We start from the raw sequence: 25,356 nt of genomic DNA on the forward strand, positions 1-25,356 counted from the left end.
GTAGAGATGGGGTTTCATCACGTTGCCCAGACTGGTCTTGAACTCCTGAGCTCCAGCAATCCACTTGTCTTGGCATCCCAAAGTGCTGGGATTATAATAGGTATGAACCACTGCACCTGGCCAAAAATCCCATTTCAATACATGGATATATTTTTGTTGATATGTATACATATACAGAAATAAAAAATCAGAGACTTCTTTTACTATCCACCCAGAATGTCACTCCCCTCCCTCAGAAGAGTAAACAATTTGGTGGGTAGAGTATTTGTATGAATTCACATAGATAAACGTGTGTGTATACACATATACAACACACCCACATATACATACACAACACACATACATACACTCATATCATACTATACATATAATGAATATATTAAAACAGCTTTTTAAAATAAAAGACTGTGCGTAATGTTCTGCAATATTTTTTCTCAATTAACAATAAGCCGGGCCAGGTGCAGTGGCTCGTGACTGTAATCCCAGCACTTTGGGAGGCCGAGGTGGGTGGATCCCCTGAGGCCAGGAGTTCGAGACCAGCCTGGCCAACATGGTGAAACCCCATCTCTACTAAAAATACAACAATTAGCCTGGCATGGTGGTGTGTGCCTGTAATCCCAGCTACTAGAGAGGCTGAAGCAGAAGAACTGCCTGAACCCCGGAGGCAGAAGTTGCAGCGAGCCAAGATCGTGCCACTACACTCTAGCCTGGGCAACAAAGCAAGACTCCATCTCAAAAAAGAAAAGAGAACAAAAATAAACAATAAGCCATGAAGAGTCTTTCTCTATCAATATACAAAATCCCATCACATTCTTTTTCATCACTATCTTTTATAGTAGAAAGGCTAGTTCAAAATCAATAACCATTCTCACGCTGATCTTATTTTTTTGTTGGGGAGTGTTTTTAAATTTTATTTTCTTACTTGGTTTTTATTATCACAAACACTAATTCAATAAATACTGCTGTTCATGCCTCATTGCACCTGTGCCATTATTTATGTAGGACAGACACCTGAGCTAGAAATGGAATTAGTGGGTCAAGCAGTCAGGTTGAATGTCCCTTATCCAAAATGCTTGGGACCAGAAATGTTTTGGAATTTGGAATATTTACACTATATTACTGGCTGAGGTTCCCTAACCCAAAAAATCCAAAATGCTCCAGTGAGCCTTGCCTTTGAGCATCATGTTGGCACTTTAAAAAGCTTCAAATTTTAGAGTATTTCACATTTCAGATGTTTGGATTAGGAATATTCAACCCGTATCTACATTTTTAAACTTCAAGGTAAGAGTTAAATCGTACTTTCAAAGGCTGTACCAATTTACATCCTACCAGTAATATCTGAGATTGCACATTGCCCAACTGGGACATCTAATTTAAAGGCAAAAACCCACTATCCTGTTTTAATGTACATCTTCCTTATTACTAGTGAGATTCGGCATCTTTTCTCAAGTTTATGGCCATCTGATTTTTTCTCTGAATTGGCTATTAATTGGGTATTTTCTTGATCCACTGGAGCTCTTTATTAATGGGTCTTAATCTTCTGACAAATGTTGACAATAGTTTATTCTAGCCAAATTAGAAGGCTTCAATGTGAAATCATCACTTTCATTATCAGAATAATCAAAATCTTACACAATGAACAAGCAGCACATTCCTAGGAACGTCATAAAATAAGGATTTGGTCAGTCATAAAAAACTTGCTTCTTATCAACATCAAAGTTGAACACTCTTCTGAACAGAAAATAAGTTAAATCACATTTTAACTATTATTCATAAGAAAAATAAAGTATCACAGAGAAAAAAATAGCACACAACTGAAGTAGAAGTAAAGTGTGATAAAGAAGAGAATTTACAGTTCCTTCTCCAGAAAAGATACTGAAGAAACAGTAATATCTGTGGCTATCAGGATTTCCATAAACAAACGTCAACCCAAATGAGAGATTGAAGCGAGAGACTCAATGGGGAATAATTAAGCCAGAGCTTGAGAGGCTGCTGAGAAACACACAAGTCACAGAATCCTCTGTGGCTGGTGCTCCCAAACAGGCTGCAGAAGCCTCAGTATTTACCCATTTCTTTAAAGGGGAGAAGGCATGCAGGAAAAGAGGGGAAGGTGGTGAGGCAAACGCGACGTTCTCCTTAGATTTTAACTAGTGCCCAGTAAACTCCGCTATACAAGAGATACGATAAACATTCAAAAAGGGAGTAAAGAAAGAGTTAATTATGCAGTCTCAGGATAGGCAGAGAAATGACTGCTCTCCTGTCTTTGTTCTGCACCTGGGAAGAAAAACTTGTAATGGGCAATGTCAGTGTGAAATGTAACAGACTGCAATTCCATGGACAGGGAGCTAGACTTAGGTCACAAACCTCAAGTTACAGCTGACATGTCCTTTTCTATGGGAAGATACACATCTTGAAAGGTTTAGGGGCCAGCAGAGAATTTACTTATGAGCAATTTGAGGGCAGTCATCTGGGATGCACAAGGCCTTTTGCCTTCTCCAGGGGTCTGGCTAATGCACAGCACTTTGACATAAGGTTGGGAAGTCACAGCTATCTGTCAAGCAGGGAGGCAAGGTGCGAGGGGACAGCAGCAGTGTCACCTGTCTCTCCAGTCTTAAGTTTCCCTTTGGCAAAAAGAGTTTGGGCAGTCCTGAGAGGGTTTATTTTCCTTTACACAAACAAACAAAGAGTTCCATTTTCTCCCCACTCCTTTTTTTTTTTTTTTTGAGACAGGGTCTCACTCTGTTGCCCAGGCTGGAATGCAGTCACCTGATCTTAGCTCACTACAACCTTCGCCTCCAGGGCTCAAGTCATCCTCCTACCTCAGCCTCCTGAGTAGCCAGGACTACAGGCATGCACCACCAAGCTCAGCTAATTTTTTATTTGTTATTTTTTGTAGAGATGGTGTTTCACCATGTTGCCCAGACTGGTCTCTAACTCCTAAACTCAAGCAATCCACCTGCCTCAGCCACCCAAAGTGCTGGGATTACAGGTGTGAGCCACTATACCTGGACAGCTCCATTTTCATGAAGACATGTGAAAGACTTCATGAGGAAATAGCCAACATTTTGTTTTCGGGAAATTCCTAAAACTGTACATTTTTTATGACTTTTTTTACGCCATTTTGTCACAATAGAGACAAGATGTTTTTCTTGATAAATAAAGACTGCGTCCAACCAGATAAGTAGACAAACAAGCACAGTCTTCAACTATCAGTCCTCACTGGAGGACTCTGTGGCCATAAAAAGGGTAGGTACCATTTTAACTAGTGACAAGCACCTGGCATCTGCCCCTGAAGGCTATGCCCACATCAAAGACTTTCTTACACGACCAACCAGATTGACCAGCCCAGACCACGAAATTCTTTTTTTCTTTGTTGCTCTCCCTGGACTAGTTCATTAACCCTTTTCCTATTCCCTTTCTCTTAATGTCAAATGTTATTTTGTTTGTTGTGCAATGTTTAATCAGTAACATTTATACATTGACAGAGTATACGATTGTGTAAGGTTTGCAATACTGACTGGCTGGTGCAGAGGCTGGAACCTGTGTGCCTACAGATCTAACGAGTGGATGAGAAGTACTAAGAATTGCCTCCCTGGGAACTCCACATAGCTGGTGGCTTTTGTAATTGAAATAGCATCAATAAAAGTCCAACACTGTGGAAAGACACAAATGTTCGTGGACCTGGTTACCTCTGACCTTGGCGTCACTCACAAAAACCAAGATATGCCACCCTAAAATATTCTTCTTTGCATATTTCAAGCTCATTATTCTGAGAAGCTGCAGACACAGGAGTAGCTCTGCAAAGCTGCTGTTTTATACAAAAAATTTACATCTATAGAGGAAATCTACATTAGTAAAGTGTATCAGATGTTTATTCACCATACATTTCTTCCCCTCACCTTCCCATTACGTGTTGCCAGCGACTCCGAGGCCCCAAGCCCCTATTCCTCTCTGTAGTTCAAGATGCTATAAGCTTCTATCATCTGACCTTTTTTTTTTTTTTTAAATTGAGACAGAGTCTCACTCGGTTGCCCAGGCTGGAGTGCAGTGGCACAATCTCACCTCACTGCAACCTCTGCCTCCCAGGTTCAAGTGATTCTCTTGCCTCAGCCTCCTGAGTAGCTGGGATTACAGGCACTCACCACCACGCCTGGCTAATTTTTGTATTTTTAGTAGAGATGGGGTTTCGCCATGTTGGCTAGGCTGGTCTTGAAATCCTGGCCTCAAATGATCTGCCCACCTCGGCCTCCCAAAGTCCTGGGATTACAGGTGTGAGTCACCACGCTCAGCCTATCTGACCCTTTTTAAAATTGCTTTTTCTCCTGTAATTGGTCTTATGTTAATTTAATTTGCTTCCCAGAGAAAAAACCTAGAAGAGTGGAAGGGAGCCATTTTTCCCTTCCCTACGAAGGCAAAGTCTTGCTGGGAAGGGCCAGGTGCATGCCAGGCTTAGCAATCGGGCCCCTATCCTATAAGCAAGGGAAAAAGCACTACTGAAGCTAGAACATCTTTGGCTACAAAGTGGAAGAACGTAGTGAAAGGGTACAGACTTGAGGCAAGGGGACAAGTCTGAAGGCCAGTGGGAACAGGTGAAGAAGGTAACCCCAGGCAGAGAAACCAGAGATTCTGCAGGTAGAGCTCACAATTGGCAGGACAGCACAGATGACAAGAATCAAGAATGAAGTAGAAGAATCAGATAAAGCTCTTTTGTTTTCTTCTTTCTTTTTTTTATGGCATTGCTGTTTGGGGTGGAGGGAGGAGTACAATGGGCAGGGGACAGAGAGCAGAAGTGAAGAACAGAGCAGAAGTTTGCTCTTAGGGTATCACCAAGGGGCATCCCAGCGAGAACAGTCTGGTCTGGAAATTGCTTTAGAATCGCAATTGGGGCTGGATACAGGAAGCACCCGCAGGCAGGTAAGAAGTCAGTCACACAGGTGCTTTCTGGAGGAACCTGAATTTTTAGCTGTGTTTAAACATGAGTGACCAAACAGCATGGTTAAATTTTTCAGGTGCTGAAATATGGTAGGGGACACACACAAATGAATGCTTCAGAGTCTAACCCAAAACAAAAGTTACACCTGTATGAGTAGTGCCAGCAACGAGGAGGTAATATTGCTTTAAATCTGTAAAAATTACATTCATGGAGAAGCCATACCACCTCATTCATTAGGCTGTTTCATTTACACAGGATTTATTGCTCTAAAACATTCATTAAATTATTTTTTCCCCACCTTCTCTTTTCCACTCCATCAGCAACTCTAATTCCTGAACCACATCTCCCCCATAACACATGCACGTTAGCTCCTCTTCCATCTACACCAGCCCATCTTTCACCTTTAGACCTTCTCTACCTCCCTACCTCTCTTTTTTCTTCCTCCAAAATTCATTTCAAGGAGAATGCTAACAGCAGCAGGCTGAGCCCTCATCCCCAACAAATCCCCTCCCTTGTTTGTTTACTCCAGAATCTGGCCCTTTAAGGCTCATCAAAGGGTGAGTACATTGGCACTGTATATTCATCAAAAGCAGGTAAACAACCCCCTGCTCCAAATCCTCACCAAGACCTCCTTTATACTCTGTGGGTGACTTAGCACATTTAGTTTTCAGTATGTGGTGAGTATTTTCGGACAAAGAATCTCCAAGGTGAACAAGCTAGCAGGATTCTGGCAAGGGGAATTTGCTCCGATTAAATATTTGCTGTTCCAAAGTCCACTCCAGTTTTGGAAAAAGAAAAAATACATCACATACAAATTCCACACCACAGGGTGAAGGGGACGTGCCTGCTAAGGGTGTTACCTCTTAAGTCTGGCTCTGGGCACCCAAGGACAGGGCACTTAAGCGAGGCTCACACATTGTATGTTGTTTCTTTTTTTTTTTTTTTTTGAGGCAGAGTCTTGCTCTGTTGCCCAGGCTGGAGTACAGTGGTGCAATCTCAGTTCACTGCAACCTCCACCTCCCAGGTTCAAGCGATTCTCCTGCCTCAGCCTCCCAAGTAGCTAGGATTACAGGCACACACCACTATGCCCAGCTAATTTTTGAATTTTTAGGAGATGGGGTTTCATTATGTTGGCCAGGCTGGTCTCGAACTCCTAACCTCAGGTGATCTGCCTGCCTCAGCCTCCCAAAGTACAGGGATTACAGGCGTGAGCCACCACGCACAGCCTGTATGTTGTGTCTACACAGACCCCTGAGAGCAAAGTGTTTCCTTTCAATCCTCAAAGCAACCAAACTCAAAACCACAAACTATCAAGTAAGAATAAATAGCTCATAAGACTTCCAATCCTAACTCCATTGCTAACTTGAGCTAGCTACACATATGTACAACCTGAGCCTCAAGTGCTATCTGTAAAATGAAACGATACCGACACCCATTTCACGGACTTGCCTGAGAATGACATCATATAATGCCTGTGAAGTGCTTATCACAGTTCCTAACCCAAAGTAGTCATTAAGTTAGCTTCTTTAATTCTAAAGCACTATTATATTATATAAAAAGAATTTCAGGGAAGAGACTCAGGCACATTACACGATCCACAAACTAATGCATTCCAATTTAAACAAGGTGGGAAACTGAACATCTTAGAACCCAGAAGATGCTCTATTCACTTTACCAAAGGATCTACTAACTTTGGATTGAAAGATTAACTTTCTTTAAAAAAAAAAAAAGATAGAGTTTCACTCTTGTCGCCCAGGCTAGAGTGCACTGGTGCAATCTCAGCTCACTGCAACCTCTGCCTCCCAGGTTCAAGTGATTCTCCTGCCTCAGCCTCCCGAGTAGCTGGAATTACAGGCGCCTACCCCCACGCCCGGCTAACTTCTTATATTTTCAGTAGGTATGGGGTTTCACTATGTTGGCCAGGCTGATCTTGAACTCCCGACCTTAGGTGATCCACCCACCTCGGACCTCCAAAGTGTTGGGATTACAGGCATGAGCCACCACGCTCGGCCTGTCAATAACCATGCTTGGCCTGTCAATAAGGTGAATCTTTCTTGGTGCATTTATATTAGAACTGAGGTCCAAAAAATAGCACTCGCTACTTGTCCTTCAGAGACCTAGCCACCATCCAGAAGAAAGCATTGTGATCTCACAAATTAGGAAAAACATTTCCAAAACATGAAAACAAGTAATAAACTCAACAAGACGCAAGCAAGAAGAAAATTCACGTAATTCTGTTTACACAGGAGAGATGCTAGCTATGTCCCTAAAACAACTTCAATCCCAGGCAAATAAACAACAAAAAAGCTACAGGAAGACCTACAGGTCTAATTGGCCAGGGGCCCAGATGCTATAAACATAGAAAACATGTATAAGTTTTGGGAGTTTTGGGAGTGGCTTCTTAAGAAATGGAGAGGAAGTAGATGAAAGTTGTAGTTGTGTAGTAGTGTTACTTGAAATTAGAAAACGCAATATTGCCAGGCGCGGTGGCTCACGCCCGTAATCCCAACACTTTGGGAGGCCGAGGTGGGCGGATCACAATGTCAGGAGATCGAGACCATCCTGGCTAACACGGTGAAACACCGTCTCTACTAAAAGTACAAAAAAATTAGCCGGGCGTGGCAGCGGGCGCCTGTAGTCCCAGCTACTTGGGAGGCTGAGGCAGGAGAATGGCGTGAACCCGGGAGGCGGAGCTTGCAGTGAGCCGAGATCACACCACTGCACTCTAGCCTGGGCGACAGAGCGAGACTCAGTTAATATTAGGCCAGGCGCGGTGGCTCACGCCTGTAATCACAGCATTTGAGCAGGTTAAGGTAGGCAGACTGCCTGAGGTCAGGAGTTCGAGACCAGCCTGGCTAACATGGTGAAACCCCATCTCTACTAAAAATACAAAAAGTAGCCTGGCGTGGTGGCACACGCCTGTAGTCCCAACTACTCACGAGGCTGAGACAGGAGACTAGCTTCAGCCCAGGTGGAAGAGGTCGCAGTGAGCTGAGATTGCGCCACTGCACTCCAGCTTGGGTGACAGAGCAAGACTCCGTCTCAAAAAAAAAAAAAAAAGAAAGAAAAAAGAAAATGCAATATTAGCAAAGCTAATTATTCTTACATTTCATTATATTAATATCAAATTTCAAAGAAGGCTTTGGGCAGCTCAGCATGAAGGATAAATGAAGTTCATAAAAACCAGAAGAACTAGATTTGCAAGTTCTTTTTAATATCCCTCACTTGAAAATGCATTTCAGAACCTAGAATGTCTCCCAGTCTGCCTCTCCCTTTTCTGATATTCCATTCATCTTCAAACTTTCCAGAACAGTTTGTTTTTCTCCATGAAGTACTTCCAGGGCCCACCACACTGATGACTTCCTGTGATTGGCCAGTGGACAACAGCCATGAAATGGGGAACACTAAAATCAGCTTCCCTCTTTCCTTACGCAGCCTCTTGGCAACCAAGGCTCATTTCTCAGTAAGTGATTGCCTTTGAGGCCCTTTGGGGGATCTGGGGCTATTTAATACACAATAGCAACAACCAGTACTGGCTTCTCTTTTCTTTGGGTTATGTGAGCATTATTAATAGAAAAATCTACATTGTATCATTATTAAAAGCCAAAAGAGGAATGAAAATTAATCTCAAAAAGCATGCAAAGACTGAGACTGCAAGTTCACAGCTCTTCCTCCACCATGAATATTTTGTCAAGATCAGAGATTCATAGAGAGGATTAAGCAGCCAGAAAGCAACTCTAAGCAAACTGTTAAACAACAAGCTCCAAAGGAGACAACTCACAGAAGACTAATAACTATGGGAAGAAGGCTCCTCCACAGATGCAGAACAGGATTCAACTCATTTCAATCTCCATGGAGAGAATTAGGGAAAATTGAAGGCAGAAGGCTGGCGCGGTGGCTCACGCCCATAATCCCAGCACTTCGGGAGGCTGAGGCAGGCAGATCACCTGAGGTCGGGAATTCAAGACCAGCCTGACCAACGTGGAGAAACCCCATCTCTACTAAAAAAACACAAAATTAGCCGGGCGTGGTGGTGCATGCCTGCAAACCCAGCTACTCGGGAGGCTGAGGCAGGAGAATCGCTTGAACCCAGGAGGTGGAGGTCATGGTGAGCCAAGATCACACCATTGCACTCCAGCCTGAGCAACAAGAGCGAAAACTCCGTCTCAAAACAAACAAACAAAAAAAACTAAAGGCAGATGGTGCAAACAAGAACCACACCAGTTACTGATTATGAAAGAAAAACAATTTTCCCAGAGAAAAGTTTTGTAGCTCTTCAAAGAGGCAGCAGCAGTGGGGGTTGGGGGCTGTAGAATAGATACAGGTCTGCTTCCTGATTTGATGTGGACTATAATAAAGGCGGAAGAACCGAGGCCTAGGAACTGTTTTTAGGTTGGCAGGCCAATCATGGATAGGAACTGCAGGCGAGCAGTTTCGGGGTGGTGGAGCAGTAATTCACCTAATAACAGGTTGCACTGGAGCTGCCTGTATGAAGAAGTGTGGGAGGATGACTAAACAAGAGTGCTCTAGAAAGAGCTCAACTAGAGAGATTTGGAAGTGGACACAGCAAAGGAGGCAACCAGACAGAATGTGCAAGTGAGCAGGGAGACGGAGGTGAGCCAAGCACAGAACCCTGGGGAATGCAAACCTTTAGGAGCTGGGAAGAAGAAAAAAATCCGAGGAGGAAACTGAAAAAGTGCCAGGCAAGAGAGAAGTTGAAAGAGCCGTCGGCAGTGTCAAATATGGCCAAGAGGGCAAATGTGATGAGGACTCTGATGTAACGCTGGATTTGGCAGCAAGGAGTCAGTCATCTGGAACCCTGATGGGAACATTCTCTAGAGCACCGTGGAAGCAGCAGCTGAGCTCCAGACTGAGGAGACCATCAGGAAGTGCACCTGGTGAGCATACTACCCACACTTTCAAGAAAACTAACTGCAAGCCTGGGCACGGTGGCTCACGCCTGTAATCCCAGCACTTTGGGAGGCAGAGGTGGGTGGATCACGAGGTCAGGAGTTCAAGACCAGCCTGGCCAAGATGGTGAAACCCTGTCTCTGCTAAAAAATACAAAAATTAGCTGGGCGCAGTGGTGGACACCTGTAATCCCAGCTGCTTGGGAGGCTGAGGCAGGAGAATCGCTTGAACCCGGGAGGCAGAGTTTGCAGTGCCCCAAGATTGCACCACTGCACTCTAGCCTGGGAGACAGAGCAAGACTCCGTCTCAAAAAAAAAAAGAAAGAAAGAAAGAAAAAAAGAAATCTAACTGCAAAGGATTATTCTCAATTTTATTTATTTGCACTTATATAAGCAAAACAATTATATTTTTACTGCCAAATGTGTAAATTACAATAAAAATACAAATAACCCAGTGTCCTTGACCATCAATGCCTCTATTTTAACTTGATTGCTTCCCTAGAGGTGCCACTGTCCCCAGGTGTGAGTGGATCTTTCTAGACCCTTTGCTGTGCCATTATTCTACATTCATTATGTCTTGGAGGTTGCTGTATGTTTAACACATAAATCTATTTGCATCTTCTTACATACTACACAGAATTCTAGGCTGGGCCCAGTGGCCCACACCTGTAATCCCAGCATTTTGAGAGGCCAAAGCAGGAGGATCACTTGAGCCCTGGAGTTCAAGAACAGCCTGGGCAGCACAGTGAGAGACCCCATCTCTATAAAAAATTAAAAAATCAGCCAGGCATGGTGGTGCACGCCTGTAGTCCCAGTTACTCAGGAGGCTGGGGTACGAGCATCTCTTGAGCCCAAGAGTTCAGGAGACTGAGGTTGGAGGATCACTTCAGCCCAGAAGGTTGAGGCTGCAGTGAGCCATGATCGCGCCACTGCACTCTAGTCTGGGCAACAGAGCAAAACCCTGTCTCAGAAAAATAAATAAAAATTTAGAATTCTACAACTTGATGGACTCTAATCTAGTTTGTTATCCTGCTGATAGGCATTTAGTTTTTTTCTGATTTTTTTTTTCACTATTATAAACAATGTACCATGGATATCATCCTTATGTGTATCTCTCTGTTCACATGTAAAGTGTTGAGAAGGACATGAAGTCAGCTTTATGACAGAAGTCATAAAGTTAGTACATTTAAAATTTGGACGAATACTGCCAAACTCTCCATAAGGAGGCTTTTGGAAACTCTGAAATTGGGGGTAATAGAGACAGCAGAAGAGAGGAGTGGAGGTGCCGGCAAGAGAGGCAGAGCCAGGGACACACCATCTCTCAGCCAGGTACTCCTGTGCTGCCCCCGCAGGGTCAACAAGTCAATCTTCCAGATTTCTGAGGGTCTTTGTAAGCACTACCCCTAAAACTAAAGCCAGGAAGAGAGTGAATAGGGCCCTCTGAGCCCAACACATAAATCTATTCCTAACTCAAGACAACTTAAAACCACAGCTACGGAGGTCTGAACTTCTGTTTTGGCTAGAAAATATGGTTATGGCCCCACACAGAACACAGGCTCTAACAGAAGACACTGGGCTGGGCTGCCCTGAGGTGAACACGGCTGATGGAAAGATATCTCTTGAACACAGAAATGTGAAATTTCTACAAAGAGAGGACTAACTGCTGAAACATGCAGGTCTTTCTATTCTAACCATTTAGAGAAAACACATGCTTATAGTCTAAGTAAGCCTCAAATCTGCTAGCCTCTTTTTATTTTTTATTTTAATAGAGAAGGGGTCTTGCTCTGTCCCTCAGGCTGGAGTGCAGTGGCACAATCATAGCTCCCTGCAGCCTCAAACTCCTGGGCTCAAGCCACCCTCCCACTTCAGTCTTCCCAGCAGCTGCGACTAGAGGTGCATGCCAACACACCCGCTACTTTTTTACTTTTTGTAGAGACAGGGTCTTACTATGTTGCACAGGCTGGTCTCAAATTCCTGGTCTCACAAGATCCTCCCACCACAGCATCCCCACACTGCTGGGATTATAGGTGGGAGCCACCTCACTCAGTCAAAATTAGCTTGCTTTCTTCTTAAATGTGTGGATGTGGAACACAGTGGTGATACATTATTTGCAAGTTCAACTATTTACATAACTGTCTTCAGTTTGTTTTTTTTTTTTTTTGAGACAGGGTCTCACTCTGTCACCCAGGCTAGAGTGCAATGGCACAATCTCGGCTCACTGCAACCTCCACCTCCCTGGCTCAAGCAATCCTCCCACCTCAGCCTCTCAAGTAGATGAGACTATAGGCATGCACCACCATGCCTGGCTAATTTTTGTATTTTTTGTAGAGACAGGGTTTCGTCATGTTGCCCAGGCTGGTCTCGAACTCTTGGCTCAAGTGATCCTCCCATCTTGGTCTGCCAAAGTGCTGGGATTACAAACATGAACATATAATTTGTAAAAATCCAGTGAATTCAGAGTTTGCATGTATAATCTTCATTCCATACTATATGTTACATGACATAATTATACACATGTATTACAGCATAGAGTCTGATCATCCATGCACTCATTCCCATCTACTATGTGCAGGTATCACTCTAAATTAGGAGGATACGACCTGTGAATAAAACAGGGTAAAAGTTCATGCTAAAAGGAGCTAACGTTCTACTAGTGAAATGCTGTACGCACAAAACTATGCTCTACTTCATGGATATTTCAAGTATTTTCACGGTTAATTCAGACTAGTCATGATGTTTGCCTTAGGCAGGACATTAGGACCTAATATTCCCCAAAAGACAGGACTCTACAGCATACCTATAACCTCAAGATTGGCGAGCCCCATTACCTGTTCCCCAGTTCTAGTGGTGGGAACAGGACATGGCAGACATTTAAGTTTCTGGCCCCAGCATCTTTCTTATATCAGACCTGGAATTGAATGACAGTGCCCTGCAGCTGGGGAACTAGGGCGCCCAGTCGTTTTCTCCATCCCCGCTTCTTCCTGGATCAGCAAAATGCTTGGTTTGGATTGTTTAAGTTTAGTAGGAGAGGCCATTGTTTTTGACTCCTGCACTAGGCCCCAGCAGACCAGACCAAACCAAAATGAAGCCACTTGTACTAAGTGCCACTGAATTTGGGGGCCAGTTTTCTTTAAAAACAAAAACCGAAAACAAACAAACAAAAAAAAACACTGAAAGATTCCAGTCAATGTGAGTCTGCCTAATAAGGAAATCCTCTCTGTTTTAAACCTTTGTTCTGTTTCTGCTTTTTTCAAGCCTTTTCTGCCTATAAAGACACCCTCCTCTGCTCAGCTAACTGGAACATTCTAGAATCACAAATAAAATCCAGTTCAACTTTCCAACTAAATTTGTAATTTTGTCTTTTGACAGAATACATAAAAAGACAACTGGCTAGGCACAACGGCTCACACCTATAATCCCAGCACTTTGGAAGGCTGAGGAAGGAGTATCGTCGCTTTGAGCCTAGGAGTTTGAGACCAGCCTGGGCAACATAGGGAGGCTCCATCTCCAAAAAAAAAAAAAAAAATAGCCAGGCATTGTGGTGCACATCTATGGTGCCAGTTACTCAGCAGGCTGAAGCAGGGAATCGCTTGAGCCCACGAGGTTAAGCCTGCAGTGAGCCATGATCGTGCCACCATATTCCAGCCTGGGCAACAGGGCAAGGCCCTGTCTCTAAAACAAAAAGAAAGAAAAAAAAAAGACTTTTTTTTTTTTAACCTGTAAACAATTTGCCATTTATTCCAAAATGCCACACACACATAATTACTATTAAACATGTCATACTAATTTACTGCCACATTATTCTTACCTAGTCTACCCAGTATGTGGTTCACACAGCCTCGTCAGTTATCTGCAACTTAAGCAAGAACTTGGGTACTCTGAGCACAATGTTTAGGCCACTGACGTTTCCCTTTTGAGAGAGACGGGAGAATAACTGCACATAACACATGTAAGACCATGGAGGGTCTAACACAGGAGTCAGCCAACGACAGCCAGTGGGTCAAATCCAGCTAGCCTCCTATTTATGTAAATAAAGTTTTATTGGAACGCAGCCACACTTGTTGGCTGGCCATGCCATCGGCTGACATATTGTTTTGGCTGCTTTTGCACTACAAAGGCGAGAGCTGCTACAGGGACCACAGGGCCTCCAGTGTGTACTAGCTGGCTCTTCGTAGGAAAAGTCTGCCTCGCCCCTGCGCTGCTAGGAAGAACAGCTGAGGAGCTGTGCCTAACTCTTAACTGCTTAAGTACAAATGCACATTTCAAAAGCAAGTGACAACTGGTGATAACTTACTCCGCAAATCAAGAGCCAAAGGAGCAGCTCCTTTGGGCTGCATTCCAGCTGTCCCAACCCTCTGCTCCTGCCTTCTCCCATGAGACTCTTCCCCTCTTCAGGGCTGTCCTCAAATGAAACTTGGGCCTTAAGTGAATCAAATTGTACATCTCCCATATGTCATTTTTTTTTTTTTAGCAGAAAATAAAGTACCTTAATTTATCCACCCACAGAAAGTTTTTCAGATGGGGTGGGAAGGAACGGGGGGAGAACGTGTCTACGAGCTTCCAGTGCTCATCTCTGTGGCTCAGAAGCCGTCAATAGCTGGAACAGAAAACGTCCTCACATCTGTCACACAAACACACCCCATGGAACCAAAAATAAACCCCACACTGATGAAAGCCAGCATGTCGAAAGATAATTTTAGATTTATTTGAAGACTGCAGAGACAGTCTCGCTGAAATTTTAAAACCACACCCCCAGAATACCCAACCCCTTGTGATTATGCTCAGCCCTGCTGAGGAGGCAAAAACACTTCATTCCCTTTTATAAACCTCCCAGGCACCTCAGCTCTGTCTCCAGAATGGGGAGAGCATTCCTGAGTTACCATGTGTCCCCGAAGGTCAGCCGAGTCATAGCTGAGCCAACACCACTGTCCAATATCCACTAATGGAGTTCACATATTTTTAACTTTCAGACACACACAGTTCAGCATCACAGGCCCCGTCCAGACACACTTGCCAAATTGCTCTCTTCTACCCTACCTGAGGGTCAGCTCTATGGCGATAATAACTGTGTGTTACTCAGCACCTCTGAAATCCCCAGCACCTTTCGGGGTGCTCTCCACCTGCATTTGAAAGAATGACAGCTAGGCAATTTTTTAAACTTTTGAAGAATGAGCTCGAATTACAGTTTAATCAAGTCACAGAACCATCCTATTAAATTTCTATGCAGAGTATCAAGATTCAGCTATTCACAGTATCTATGCATTGTTTCCTGTTCCCATCGCTCTGAGGCTACTTTATCTTCTTCCATTCTTCGTTGTGCCATTTCTCTGTTCCCTCCAGCCCCATGTTTATGATGGTTGACAATGCTCGTTTCCAAAGCTCTTGTCTGTTCTATTTATCTGCAGGGTACTCCGAGGCCCTGTCTGTGGACAGTTGCTTAACAGACGCTTTAGACGATTACAGAAAAAAACGTGTCAGGAAAAGTTTCATTCTCACATTTTATCATTCTCTCCCATCCACAGCCAGACCAATCCTAAAAGAGATCCAGCTGACACCTGGTGCTCCCCGAAAGGTGCAGGTAATGGATCCTCACAGACCAAGGGCAGTAAGTATTGTTTCTAATTTGCTGCCTCCTGGCAAGCTCATTAATACTGGACAAGGATCAAACCTCTTTGTCCTTGGTTCACTCAAAAAAAGACTCTCAGCAGGATATCCATTAGTTCAAATTGCTGCCTCCAGTACAAAACGATTTCCCACCACTATTTCCCGGCATCCACTTGTATGGGGGAGGACTCCTTGCTTTCTCTCACATGTTATGTCTGGATGAAATTTAGACCAAAAGACAAAACTGTTTGGAAACATGTCTCCAGAGTCATCCTAACTTGGAGGGGAGGGAACTCAGAGGATTTAAGAGGCAAAACCTCAAAGCCAGTTCCCCACAGGAAGATTCTAAAAGGCCATGGTGAGAATTTTCCCTCAGTTCTACAATGGGCTTGAGGTTCGATGGTCCCAACCCACTTTTAATCTCAAAAACTTCCTCCTCGATAATTTGACACATAAGGTAAAACAGTACCATGAACTCAGTTGCTATTCAGAAAGAGAACTTTTGAAAAGCACTCCATCTCAGCTGGATTTTAAAAAAGCACTCCAGAATCAAAGAACTGAGTCAGCAATATTTTCTTGTTATTGTTAATTTGACACTTGTTCCGATACAAAAGCATACAAGCTGAGAACGGAGAGCTAGCTCTACTTGGGGTTTCAACGTGCCTATGCCAGCCCCTGATGCGGGTCTCAGGTACAGTGTGCCCTGAACATTCAACCACTAGATATCAAAGGAAAATCAAGAGCCAGACTCTCCAGCTTCAGCATGAAGACCCGTCATTTTACACTGGGACAAACTGCACAGTATTTTGGATCAAAGTGGAATATTTTTCACTGATGATGTTTGTTTTAAAAAGATGGTTATACCAAACACAACCTGAAAACAAGTTCTATTTTACATGCAAAGCCAGTGAATAAATAAATACTAGTTTTGTGGCTACCTCTGTTTTCTACTTCAGAATAACAGTCATCCGTTGAGCTCAGTTTTTGGTCATCACAACAGGAAGGAGGCAGATGGGAAAGGTAACTAAGCTAAGATTGCTGCTGAGGGCCCCAGGCAGTGCTATTTCCACACGTAATACTTCTTACCACTGGGCCCAGAAGAAAGTCTAGGAAGTGGAGGAAGGATATGCTTGATAAAAGGCATTTACTGTGACTTCTGTGAATATCTGACCAACAAGCAAACCTACTTGCACAAATAGGAGACACACTGGCCAGGCGACCAGCAGCCCTGGGTTCTAATCCCAGATATACCTGGTGTCTCAGTTCTGACAAGTCACTTCATTTCCGGGGCCACAGCTTCTCACCTGTCAAAAGACAGGTTGGTTAAGATGACCACTTAGAACTTTTCTGCTTTTAAAAATTCTTAACAATGGGCTAGGTGTGGTGGCTCACACCTGTAATCCCAGCACTTTGGGAGGCTGAGGCAGGTGAATCACCTGAGGTCGGGAGTTTGAGACCAGCCTGACCAACATGGAGAAACCCTGTCTCTACTACAATTACAAAAATTAGCCGGGTGTGGTGGCGCATGCCTGTAATCCCAGCTACTCGGGAGGCTGAGGCAGGAGAATCCTGTGAACCTGGGAGGCGGAGGTTGCAGTGAGCTGAGATCGTGCCATTGCACTCCAGCCTGGGCAACAAGAGTGAAACTCTGTCTCAAAAAAAACAAAAATTCTAACAATGTATTCAAATTATATCATAAGCAATATATCAATGTAACAAAATTACATTTGTACCCCCATAAATTTATACAAATTTAAAAAACAAATTATATCCTAAAAAGATCACTGTTTTCTCTGTGGAACACTTACTACCACCGTATTTGCTGTCTTTTCTCAAGGCAGAACACTTGCTATACATATGAGCTTCCACTCATCTCTTTAACTTGCTCCTTTAAGGGGCCTTGTTTCAGGCATTTTTGGATCCCTGGAACCAGTACAAGGAGGGCTTCCCACAAGGAATATTTACCATTATAGCTTCATATTTATTTTAATTCTTCAGGTTAAAAATAGGAAATAAAGTAGCTCATCTCCCCAGTTTCAGAGTTTCAAACATAACGAATCAAAGAACTCTGTCAACTCCAAGAACCACTCAAGTATTTTAACATGTCACTGTGAAGGGACTAAAATATGAGCTTATGAATAGCCTTTGGAAATCCAAGTTGTTTTTAAGGAAAGTAGCCACTGTATTAACCTACAGTTACTACACTGTGGTGACCCCAGAATTTAGAAACAGGGTATCATCTGGGAGAAATGTAGCAAACAGCACCTTCAGCTCAGCCTAATTAACGGGCTAAGTGATCTGGAGAAAGAAGTCTGAGGGCAGCTGGGCACATTTGGGAACTACCCAAGTTCAAACAAGGCAAATGTAATATACAACACCAGGGAGGGGGGCGTGGCTGAATCTTCGTGACTGACTGGAATGCAGAGTGGAAGCCTGAGACTTTTATGTCCAGTCTGCGGAAAAGTATACACAGGATCTAGAGAAGTGGAGATGCAGGAAGAAAGAATCTACCAGTGTCCTCAGCACTGTCCTGAGTGAAGGGTGTCTTGACAAGCAGATGCACATATGGGGATAGGATAATCAAAGCCAGAAATGACCAAGCTGCCCTGGGGGAAAGTAAGCAAACAGGAAGGGCAGAGGGCAGTGTTAGAGGCACAGGCAAAGAGGAGATGACCGTCTCACACACACTACAGTGACTAAAATAAAAGAAGATGTACCATTAAGTGTTGGTGAGGGTGTGGAGAAATGTGAATCTTAATACATGACTTCATCCTGAATATCTCACATTACTGGCGGGAATGGAAAATGATGTAGCTACTTTGGAAAACAATATGGCGGTTCCTCCAAAGCTTCAAGTTACTACACAATCCAGCAATTCCGCTCCTAGATATAAACCCAAGAGAAATGAAAACATATGTCCATACAACAATCAGTACATGAATGTTCATAGCAGCATAATTTATAATAGCCAAAAGGTACAAACAACCCAAACGTCCATCAACTGACAAATGGATAAATAAAATATGTTATAGGTATATTTATAATCCCAGCACTTTTGGAGGCCAAGGCGGGCAGATCACTTGAGGTCAGGAGTTCAAGGCCAGTCTAGCCAACATGGTGAAACCCTGTCTCTACCAAAAATATAAAAAATTAACCAGGCCTGGTGGTACGTGCCTATAATCCCAGCTACTCAGGAGGCTAAGGAAGGAGAATCGCCTGAACCTGGGAGGCAGAGGTTGCTGTGAGCCGAGATCACACCTCTGCACTCTAGCCTGGGCAACAGAGTGAAACTCCATCTCAAAAAAAATAAATAAATAAAAATGAAATATGTTATATTCATACAACAGAATATTATCTAGCCACTTAAAGGAATGAAGTACATATGCTACAACCTGAGTGTGAGCCTTAAAAACATGCTAAGTGGGCCGGGCGCGGTGGCTCATGCCTATAATCCCAGCACTTTGAGAGGCCTAGGCAGGCGAATCACATGAGGTCAGGAGTTCGAGACCAGTCTGGCCAACATGGTGAAACCCCATCTCTACTAAAATTATAAAACTTAGCCGGGCGTGGTGACAGGCACCTGTAATCCCAGCTACTTGGAGGGCTGGGGCAGAAGATCGTGCCACTGCATTCTGGCCTGGGAGACAGAGCAAGACTCCACCTGGGAGAGAGAGGGAGAGACAGAGAGAGAGAGAGACACACACACACAGAGAGAGAGAGAGAGAGAGAGAAAGAAAGAGAAAGAGAGAGAGAGAGAGAGAGAGAAAGAAAGAAACAAAGGAAGGAAGGAGGGAGGGAGGGAATGAGGGAGGAAGGGAGGGAGGGAGGCAGGGAAGGAAGGAAGGAAAGAAGGAAGGAGGGAGGGAAGGAAAGAAGGAAGGAAGGAAGGAAGGAAGGAAGGAAGGAAGGAAGGAAGGAAGGAAGGAATCGAACCAGGCACAGAGGGCTATATATTATATGATTCAATTAGGAAGGAAGGAATCGAACCAGGCACAGAGGGCTATATATTATATGATTCAATTTATATGAAATATCTAGAATAGGCAAATCCACAGAGATGAAATAGATTAGTGGCCTAAACAGATTAGGGCGGGGGAGCTTGAGGGGAAGATGGGGAGGGAGTGGACAGTGTAACATGGAATGAAGGAAACAGATCTAACATGTTTCAGGCTGGGAATATCTATGGCTCTTCCTACATTGGCCTGGCACATTGAGCTCTCAGGGGAGAAAGCGGGGGCTGCACAGGTCACCCATTCTTCCTTCTCCAGTACAGGTTTTAGTGGCCCCTACTCCCTAGGAAACAAAAACGTTCCTTTCTCCTCCCTCCCTAAACACCCATGTGGCTTTCCAGGGTGCCTAAATTTGAATCTTCCTCAAACACAGAAGTTACACCTTGACTTAGCAGTTTGGGTCGGCAGGCTTTACTTTCTTGCCCACTTTTTTTCCCTTTGCATTCTACATTCTAAAATGGACCTTTTTTTTTTTTGAGACGGAGTGTCACTCTGTCGCCAGGCTGCAGTGCAGTGGCGCAATCTCGGCTCATTGCAACCTCCGCCTCCTGGATTCAAGCAACTCTCCTGCCTCAGCCTCCCAAGTAGCTGGGACTACAGGTGCGTGCCACTACACCAAGCTAATTTTTGTATGTTTAGTAGAGATGGGTTTTCACCACGTTAGTCAGGATAGTCTGGATCTCTTGGCCTTCTGATCCACCCACCTCAGCCTCCCAAACGGCTGGGATTATAGGCGTGAGCCACTACATCCAGCCCTCTAAAATGGATTTTTAATCCCCCAGGTATCAAATCTCATGAGTGTGTACCTGCTTAAACGACATGGTTAATAACAAGAATGACCTGCAAAATAAATAGCCCTTATGTTTTGAGATGGGGAAATGCTCCAAGAGAAGACAGAATCATGCCTTATTCAACCAGCACAGTCAAGCTTTCTCTGAGCCAAAGTTCTCCTGGGAAAGAAGAGTTTCCCTAAAGAAAAGAAGCAGGACAAAGTCTGGCCCAGCATCCCTTGCAGTCTCCAAACTTAAAACACAGGCCACATTCTGAAACCAAGGCAAAAACTGGAAATAACTGACAAGGGAGCTGCCCTTGCACTCCTAACCCACATACCAAAGGCCCACGCGACTCTGGCAGAACGCTGGGTAGGAGGCACTTCCACACTCCCATCTGGGCCGTTACAAGCATGCAGTTCTTTCTCCTCTTCCAGTCACAGTCTCAGGCACTTCCAGGGCCAACAAAGAGGGGGTGAGGACTCCAGCAGGAGCCCAGTGTGCGTCCCCACAAGGGGACCTTTCAACCCCCGCCCGCAAGCACCGCCTGAGGATGAAGTCAGCCTCTCTTCTGTAGGCCATGAAACAAGCTGACTTTGTGGCCAGATGGCCAGCCCCTTGTGAGGCACTAAAGCTGGAAAAGAATTGGTTTCACCCACGGGGATCTCATTCCCTATGCAGGACACCCAGCCAAACCATTTGTAAATATGTACATTCGGGGACAGGCATAGAAACATTTACAAGAGCCTCTGTGAGGGGCATCAGGGTTGCCCTTTCCTCTCTTCCTCCCTCTCTCTGTTCTCTGACCATAAGTCACCCTGTGCCCACTGCCACCACCACCTCTAGGCTCACCTCCCAAAATATCTCCCTCTGCTTCCATGATGATAGCCTCCTGCTCCAAAATCTCTAATGGTTTCCCACTTACCACAGACCATGTTCAAACACTTCACCTTGGCACTACAATTCCTGCAAGATGTGGCCATTTCACCTCCCCTCTCCTCTTGGCCCTTCTCTACGTGCCTCTCCCTCCTCTCTAGTCACACAACCTCGTAGCTAACAACACATTCAGACCAGGTTCAAATCCCAACCCCACCATTTAATAGCTGGAGACCTCGGGTGTGGTATTTAAATGGCTGGATGTTTCAGTTTCCTCATCTGTAGGGCAGGGGTAACGCTAGTACCTACTGTTCAGGTGAGTACAGTGCTGACGAACTAAGAAAATACAGGTAAAGTGTTCAGAATAAAACCTGACACATGGTATCACTCAATAATTAGCTATTAAAATACTTATTATTACCCCTACAAGTCACTTATTTCACGAAGCCTTTCCTAGCAACACCAGTGAACATCCTCTGTTTCTCAAAAGTTCCGTGACCATCAGAAAGCATAAATACTGACTGGAATTGCTAGGAACTGTTTCATGGGGCAGGTTACTTGGATGGTAATCAGGTGTTAATATTATCATTATGAAATTCATGTCCTAAAACACATACCAATGGCTCCCAAATTATCTCTCCCTCTAATGTCTCAATAAATTCACTACTGAGGGATACTACCTATTTGTATAGTAACATTTTGTTTTTTTGGATGCAGGGCTTAATTCTATTAAAGAATAGAAATTTATTAAGGGCAGGGATCACACTACATCCAGTGCACACCAGAGTTCCCACCATAGTACCACAGTGGATCATTAAGCCACCTTAATGGATTCAGAAAATCAACCTTGTTGAATTTACAAAGAGAATACTGTATTACTTAAAAAAAAAACAAAAGCAGTACATGGAAGATTAAGTGGATGCTCAGAATAAGAGTTAAAACCTACTCTTTCAGATAGAAAAATTAGCCAGCATGGCAGCTCACGCTTGTAGTCCCAACTACTCAGAAGGCTGAGGCAGGAGGATCGATTGAGCCTGGGAGGTCAAGGCTGCAGAGAGCCATGATTGTGTCACTGCACTCTAGCTTGGGCAACAGAGTGAGACTCTTATTAATTTCTGCCTTGTTTTAGACCTTTGAAGACTTCATAACTTCTCTTCTGAATTATAAGCTCCATTTCTCACAAGTTTGAACACCCCACGGCTCGCACTAGTGTCTTACTGAGGACAGAACCAATGTTTCAAGCAGAGGGGAACCCAAATTCCACTACAGTATCCACTATATCCAAGATCATACAACCATAATTATAAAAGCACTATGAAGAAAGCTTCAGAGGGCCTATTTTAATGAATAAGAATATACAAAGTCCTGTTAAGAAAATGGTTGTTTTGAAATATTTGAGTGTATTTAAAATAGCCCTAGTTTCAAGGCCAGGCATGGTGGCTCACACATGGAATCCCAGCACTTTGGGAGGCTGAGGCGGGCAGATCACTTGAGATCAGGACCAGCCCAGCCAACATGGTGAAACTCCATCTCTACTAAAGAAGGATACAAAAATTTAGCCAGGTGTGGTGGCACGTGTCTGTAATCCCAACTACTCAGGAGGCTGAGGTGGGAGAATTGCTTGAACTCGGGAGGTGGAGGCTGCAGTGAGCTGAGCTGAGATCACGCCATTGCACTCCAGCCTGGGCAACAGAGCAAGACTCCATCCACCCCCTCAACAGAAAAATCAATCAATCAATAAAAAAATAAAATAGCCCTAGTTTCAGCACAGGTTGCGGCGAACATTTGCTCAGGTGTTGCCCCAGGCAATGTCATCCCTACTATGGGCAGCTCCATCAGAGCCTGCTCCGGACTCCCCTCCGCCTCCTCACTTGTTCAGCTGGGAAGATGCAGTGCAGAGTGGTCAGTTTGCAAGGGGAAATGACATTTGGACAACAAGGCTTTCCTCTCCCTCTATCTCTAGAATAAGAGCTGCCCCAAGGGAACATGCCTGCTGCTCTCTCCTCCTGGCAAACTGCACCTTTGCAAAGAAGTCTGTCCTTCCCGGGCACTGATGGTGCCCTGCTGGGTAAGTCTGAGTCATTTGGGGGTTCAGTAAAAGCCTGCTTCCCTGCAGATATGAGCCACAGAGTCTCACATCAGTTTTATGATGAATAAAGGTGACGTTTGGCAACCTGCTGACATCTTAGTCTTCTTTGTCAATTTGCTTAGAACCCAGGAGGCAAAGAATGGTGTTATTTCTTGGGCTCTCTCAAAATCCTCACCACATTCCCCTGTGATCTAAGAGGCCTACTATGGGGGAAAAAAGGAAATTCAAGAAAAAGAGGTCCAACATGTATCTCTATCAGCATCACACACCAGGCCTACTTCTGACGAAAGAATGGCTGAAAATCCACCCCTCACCCATGAAGACACCACTCACCCTACAAGCAACCTGTCTAGAAAGGTGGAAAATGCCCCATAACCCATTCCCCATTATTTGTGAGAATATCTAAGCTTTATCATACTTCCCATATAGGCCAAATTAAGTGTTTCAGCTGCTATGTGAAATCCTGGCAGCTGGCCAGGCACAGTGGCTCATGCCTGTAATCCCAGCACTTTGAGAGGCCAAGGTGGGTAGATCACCTGAGGTCAGGAGTTCAAGACCAGCCTGGCCAACATGGTGAAACCTTGTCTCTAATAAAGCTACAAAAACTAGCTGGCCGTGGTGGTGGGCACCCGTATTCCCAGCTAATAGGGAGGCTGAGACAGAAGAATTGCTTGAACTTGGGAGGTGGAGGTTGCAGTGAGCCAAGATCATGCCATTGCACTCCAGCCTGGGTGACAAGAGCAAAACTCTGTCTTAAAAAAAAAAGAAGAAAAAACTCCTGGCAGCCATCCTATAACAAAGGAAAAGGACAGAAGTGTACAAGAAAAGATTGTATATTTCATCAGGAAGAGCTATAAACAAGGCTAAGATAAAATACATAATTGTCTGACAAATAGACGATTGTGATGGACAATGACGTGTCCATGATGTGTCCAATGATTGATGGACAATGATGGACACTGGGGACTCAGGGGCTGTAGGGCTGGATGATGAGAGGCTGCCTGGTGGGTACAACATGTGTTGCTCCCAGGTTGGAGGCACCAAAGGCCCTGACTTCACCACAAGGTAATGTATCAATGTAGCAAAATTGCACTTGTAACCCACGAATCTATACAAATGTTTTAAAATTTAAAAATTAAAAGAAGAATTCTCCACCAAAAGCATCAGATAGCATCTACACTACTATTAAAGATCAAGCTGTTGATTGGTTTTCCTGTTTAGCCAGAAGGCACTGTATCCTGGAAAACACAGAGCAGGCTTCAGGAAGGTTCAAGGAAACCAGGTATATCCCAAAACACAGGGGGGGTACATGGGCCCCATCCTCTCAATCATGTGTTTCCCACACACCCTCATCAAACATTGGAAATAGGATGAGCTGGACATGGACAAACTTACGTGCTCTTTCATCTTGTGAGCCACAGTTGTTGACATCATGATGCAGCAGAGGACGACGACCAGAATGAAGTAGAGGGCATACATGAAGCGGGTGCTCAGGGACTGCCGAATCCTGGGGCAGCAATCACAGCAGAGAGAGCAGCCTGCAGACCCACAGCAGCAGGCCAGCTAGAAAAGGAACAGAAGGCATCTGCTTAGAGCATGATACTGCGAGAGAATAAGAAATATGGCCAGGCACTGTGGTTCACATCTGGAGTCCCTGCTACTCGGGGGGCCGGAGGATCACTTACTAGGACCGCTTGAGTCTAGAGTTCCAGTTTAGCCTGGGCAATACAGCAAGAACCTGTCTCTAAATATATATATTTTTATATGTATATAAAAATATGTGTATATATATTTTATATATGTGTATATATTTATATATAAACATGTGTATATATAGAGACAAGCTATATCTAATGTATATTTTATATACGCATACACACACACACACACATATATATATATATTTTTTAAACAAGGCCCAGTGCAGTGGTTCACACCTTTAATCCCAGAGTTTTGGGAGATCAAGGTGAGAAGATCGCTTGAACCCAGGAGTTTGAGATCAGCTTGGGCAACAGGGCAAGACCCCATCTCTTACAAAAAAAAAATTTCTTTAATTAGCCAGGCATGGTGGCACAAACCTGCAGTCCCAGCTACTTGGGAGGCTGTCTCCAAGAAAAACATGACCAGGAAAAAAGAAAAAAATCATATTAGGTTGGTGCAAAAG

The 25,356-nt window shown here is 44.2% G+C and overlaps 1 protein-coding gene across 2 annotated transcripts in view; it reads right to left on the reverse strand.

Moving 5' to 3' along the window:
* The window catches only part of SERINC5 (serine incorporator 5), a 156,785-nt gene that overhangs the window by 70,142 nt on the left and 61,287 nt on the right, over nucleotides 1-25,356 (reverse strand). For both annotated transcript variants that reach the window (XM_011934331.1, XM_011934330.1), the window contains exon 2: nucleotides 24,588-24,755. In XM_011934331.1, the coding sequence (XP_011789721.1) occupies nucleotides 24,588-24,755 (168 nt within the window). The remainder of the gene's footprint in view (nucleotides 1-24,587; nucleotides 24,756-25,356) is intronic.

This window comes from Colobus angolensis, unplaced genomic scaffold, assembly GCF_000951035.1.
Source record: "Colobus angolensis palliatus isolate OR3802 unplaced genomic scaffold, Cang.pa_1.0 Scaffold134, whole genome shotgun sequence".
Lineage (NCBI taxonomy): Eukaryota > Metazoa > Chordata > Mammalia > Primates > Cercopithecidae > Colobus > Colobus angolensis.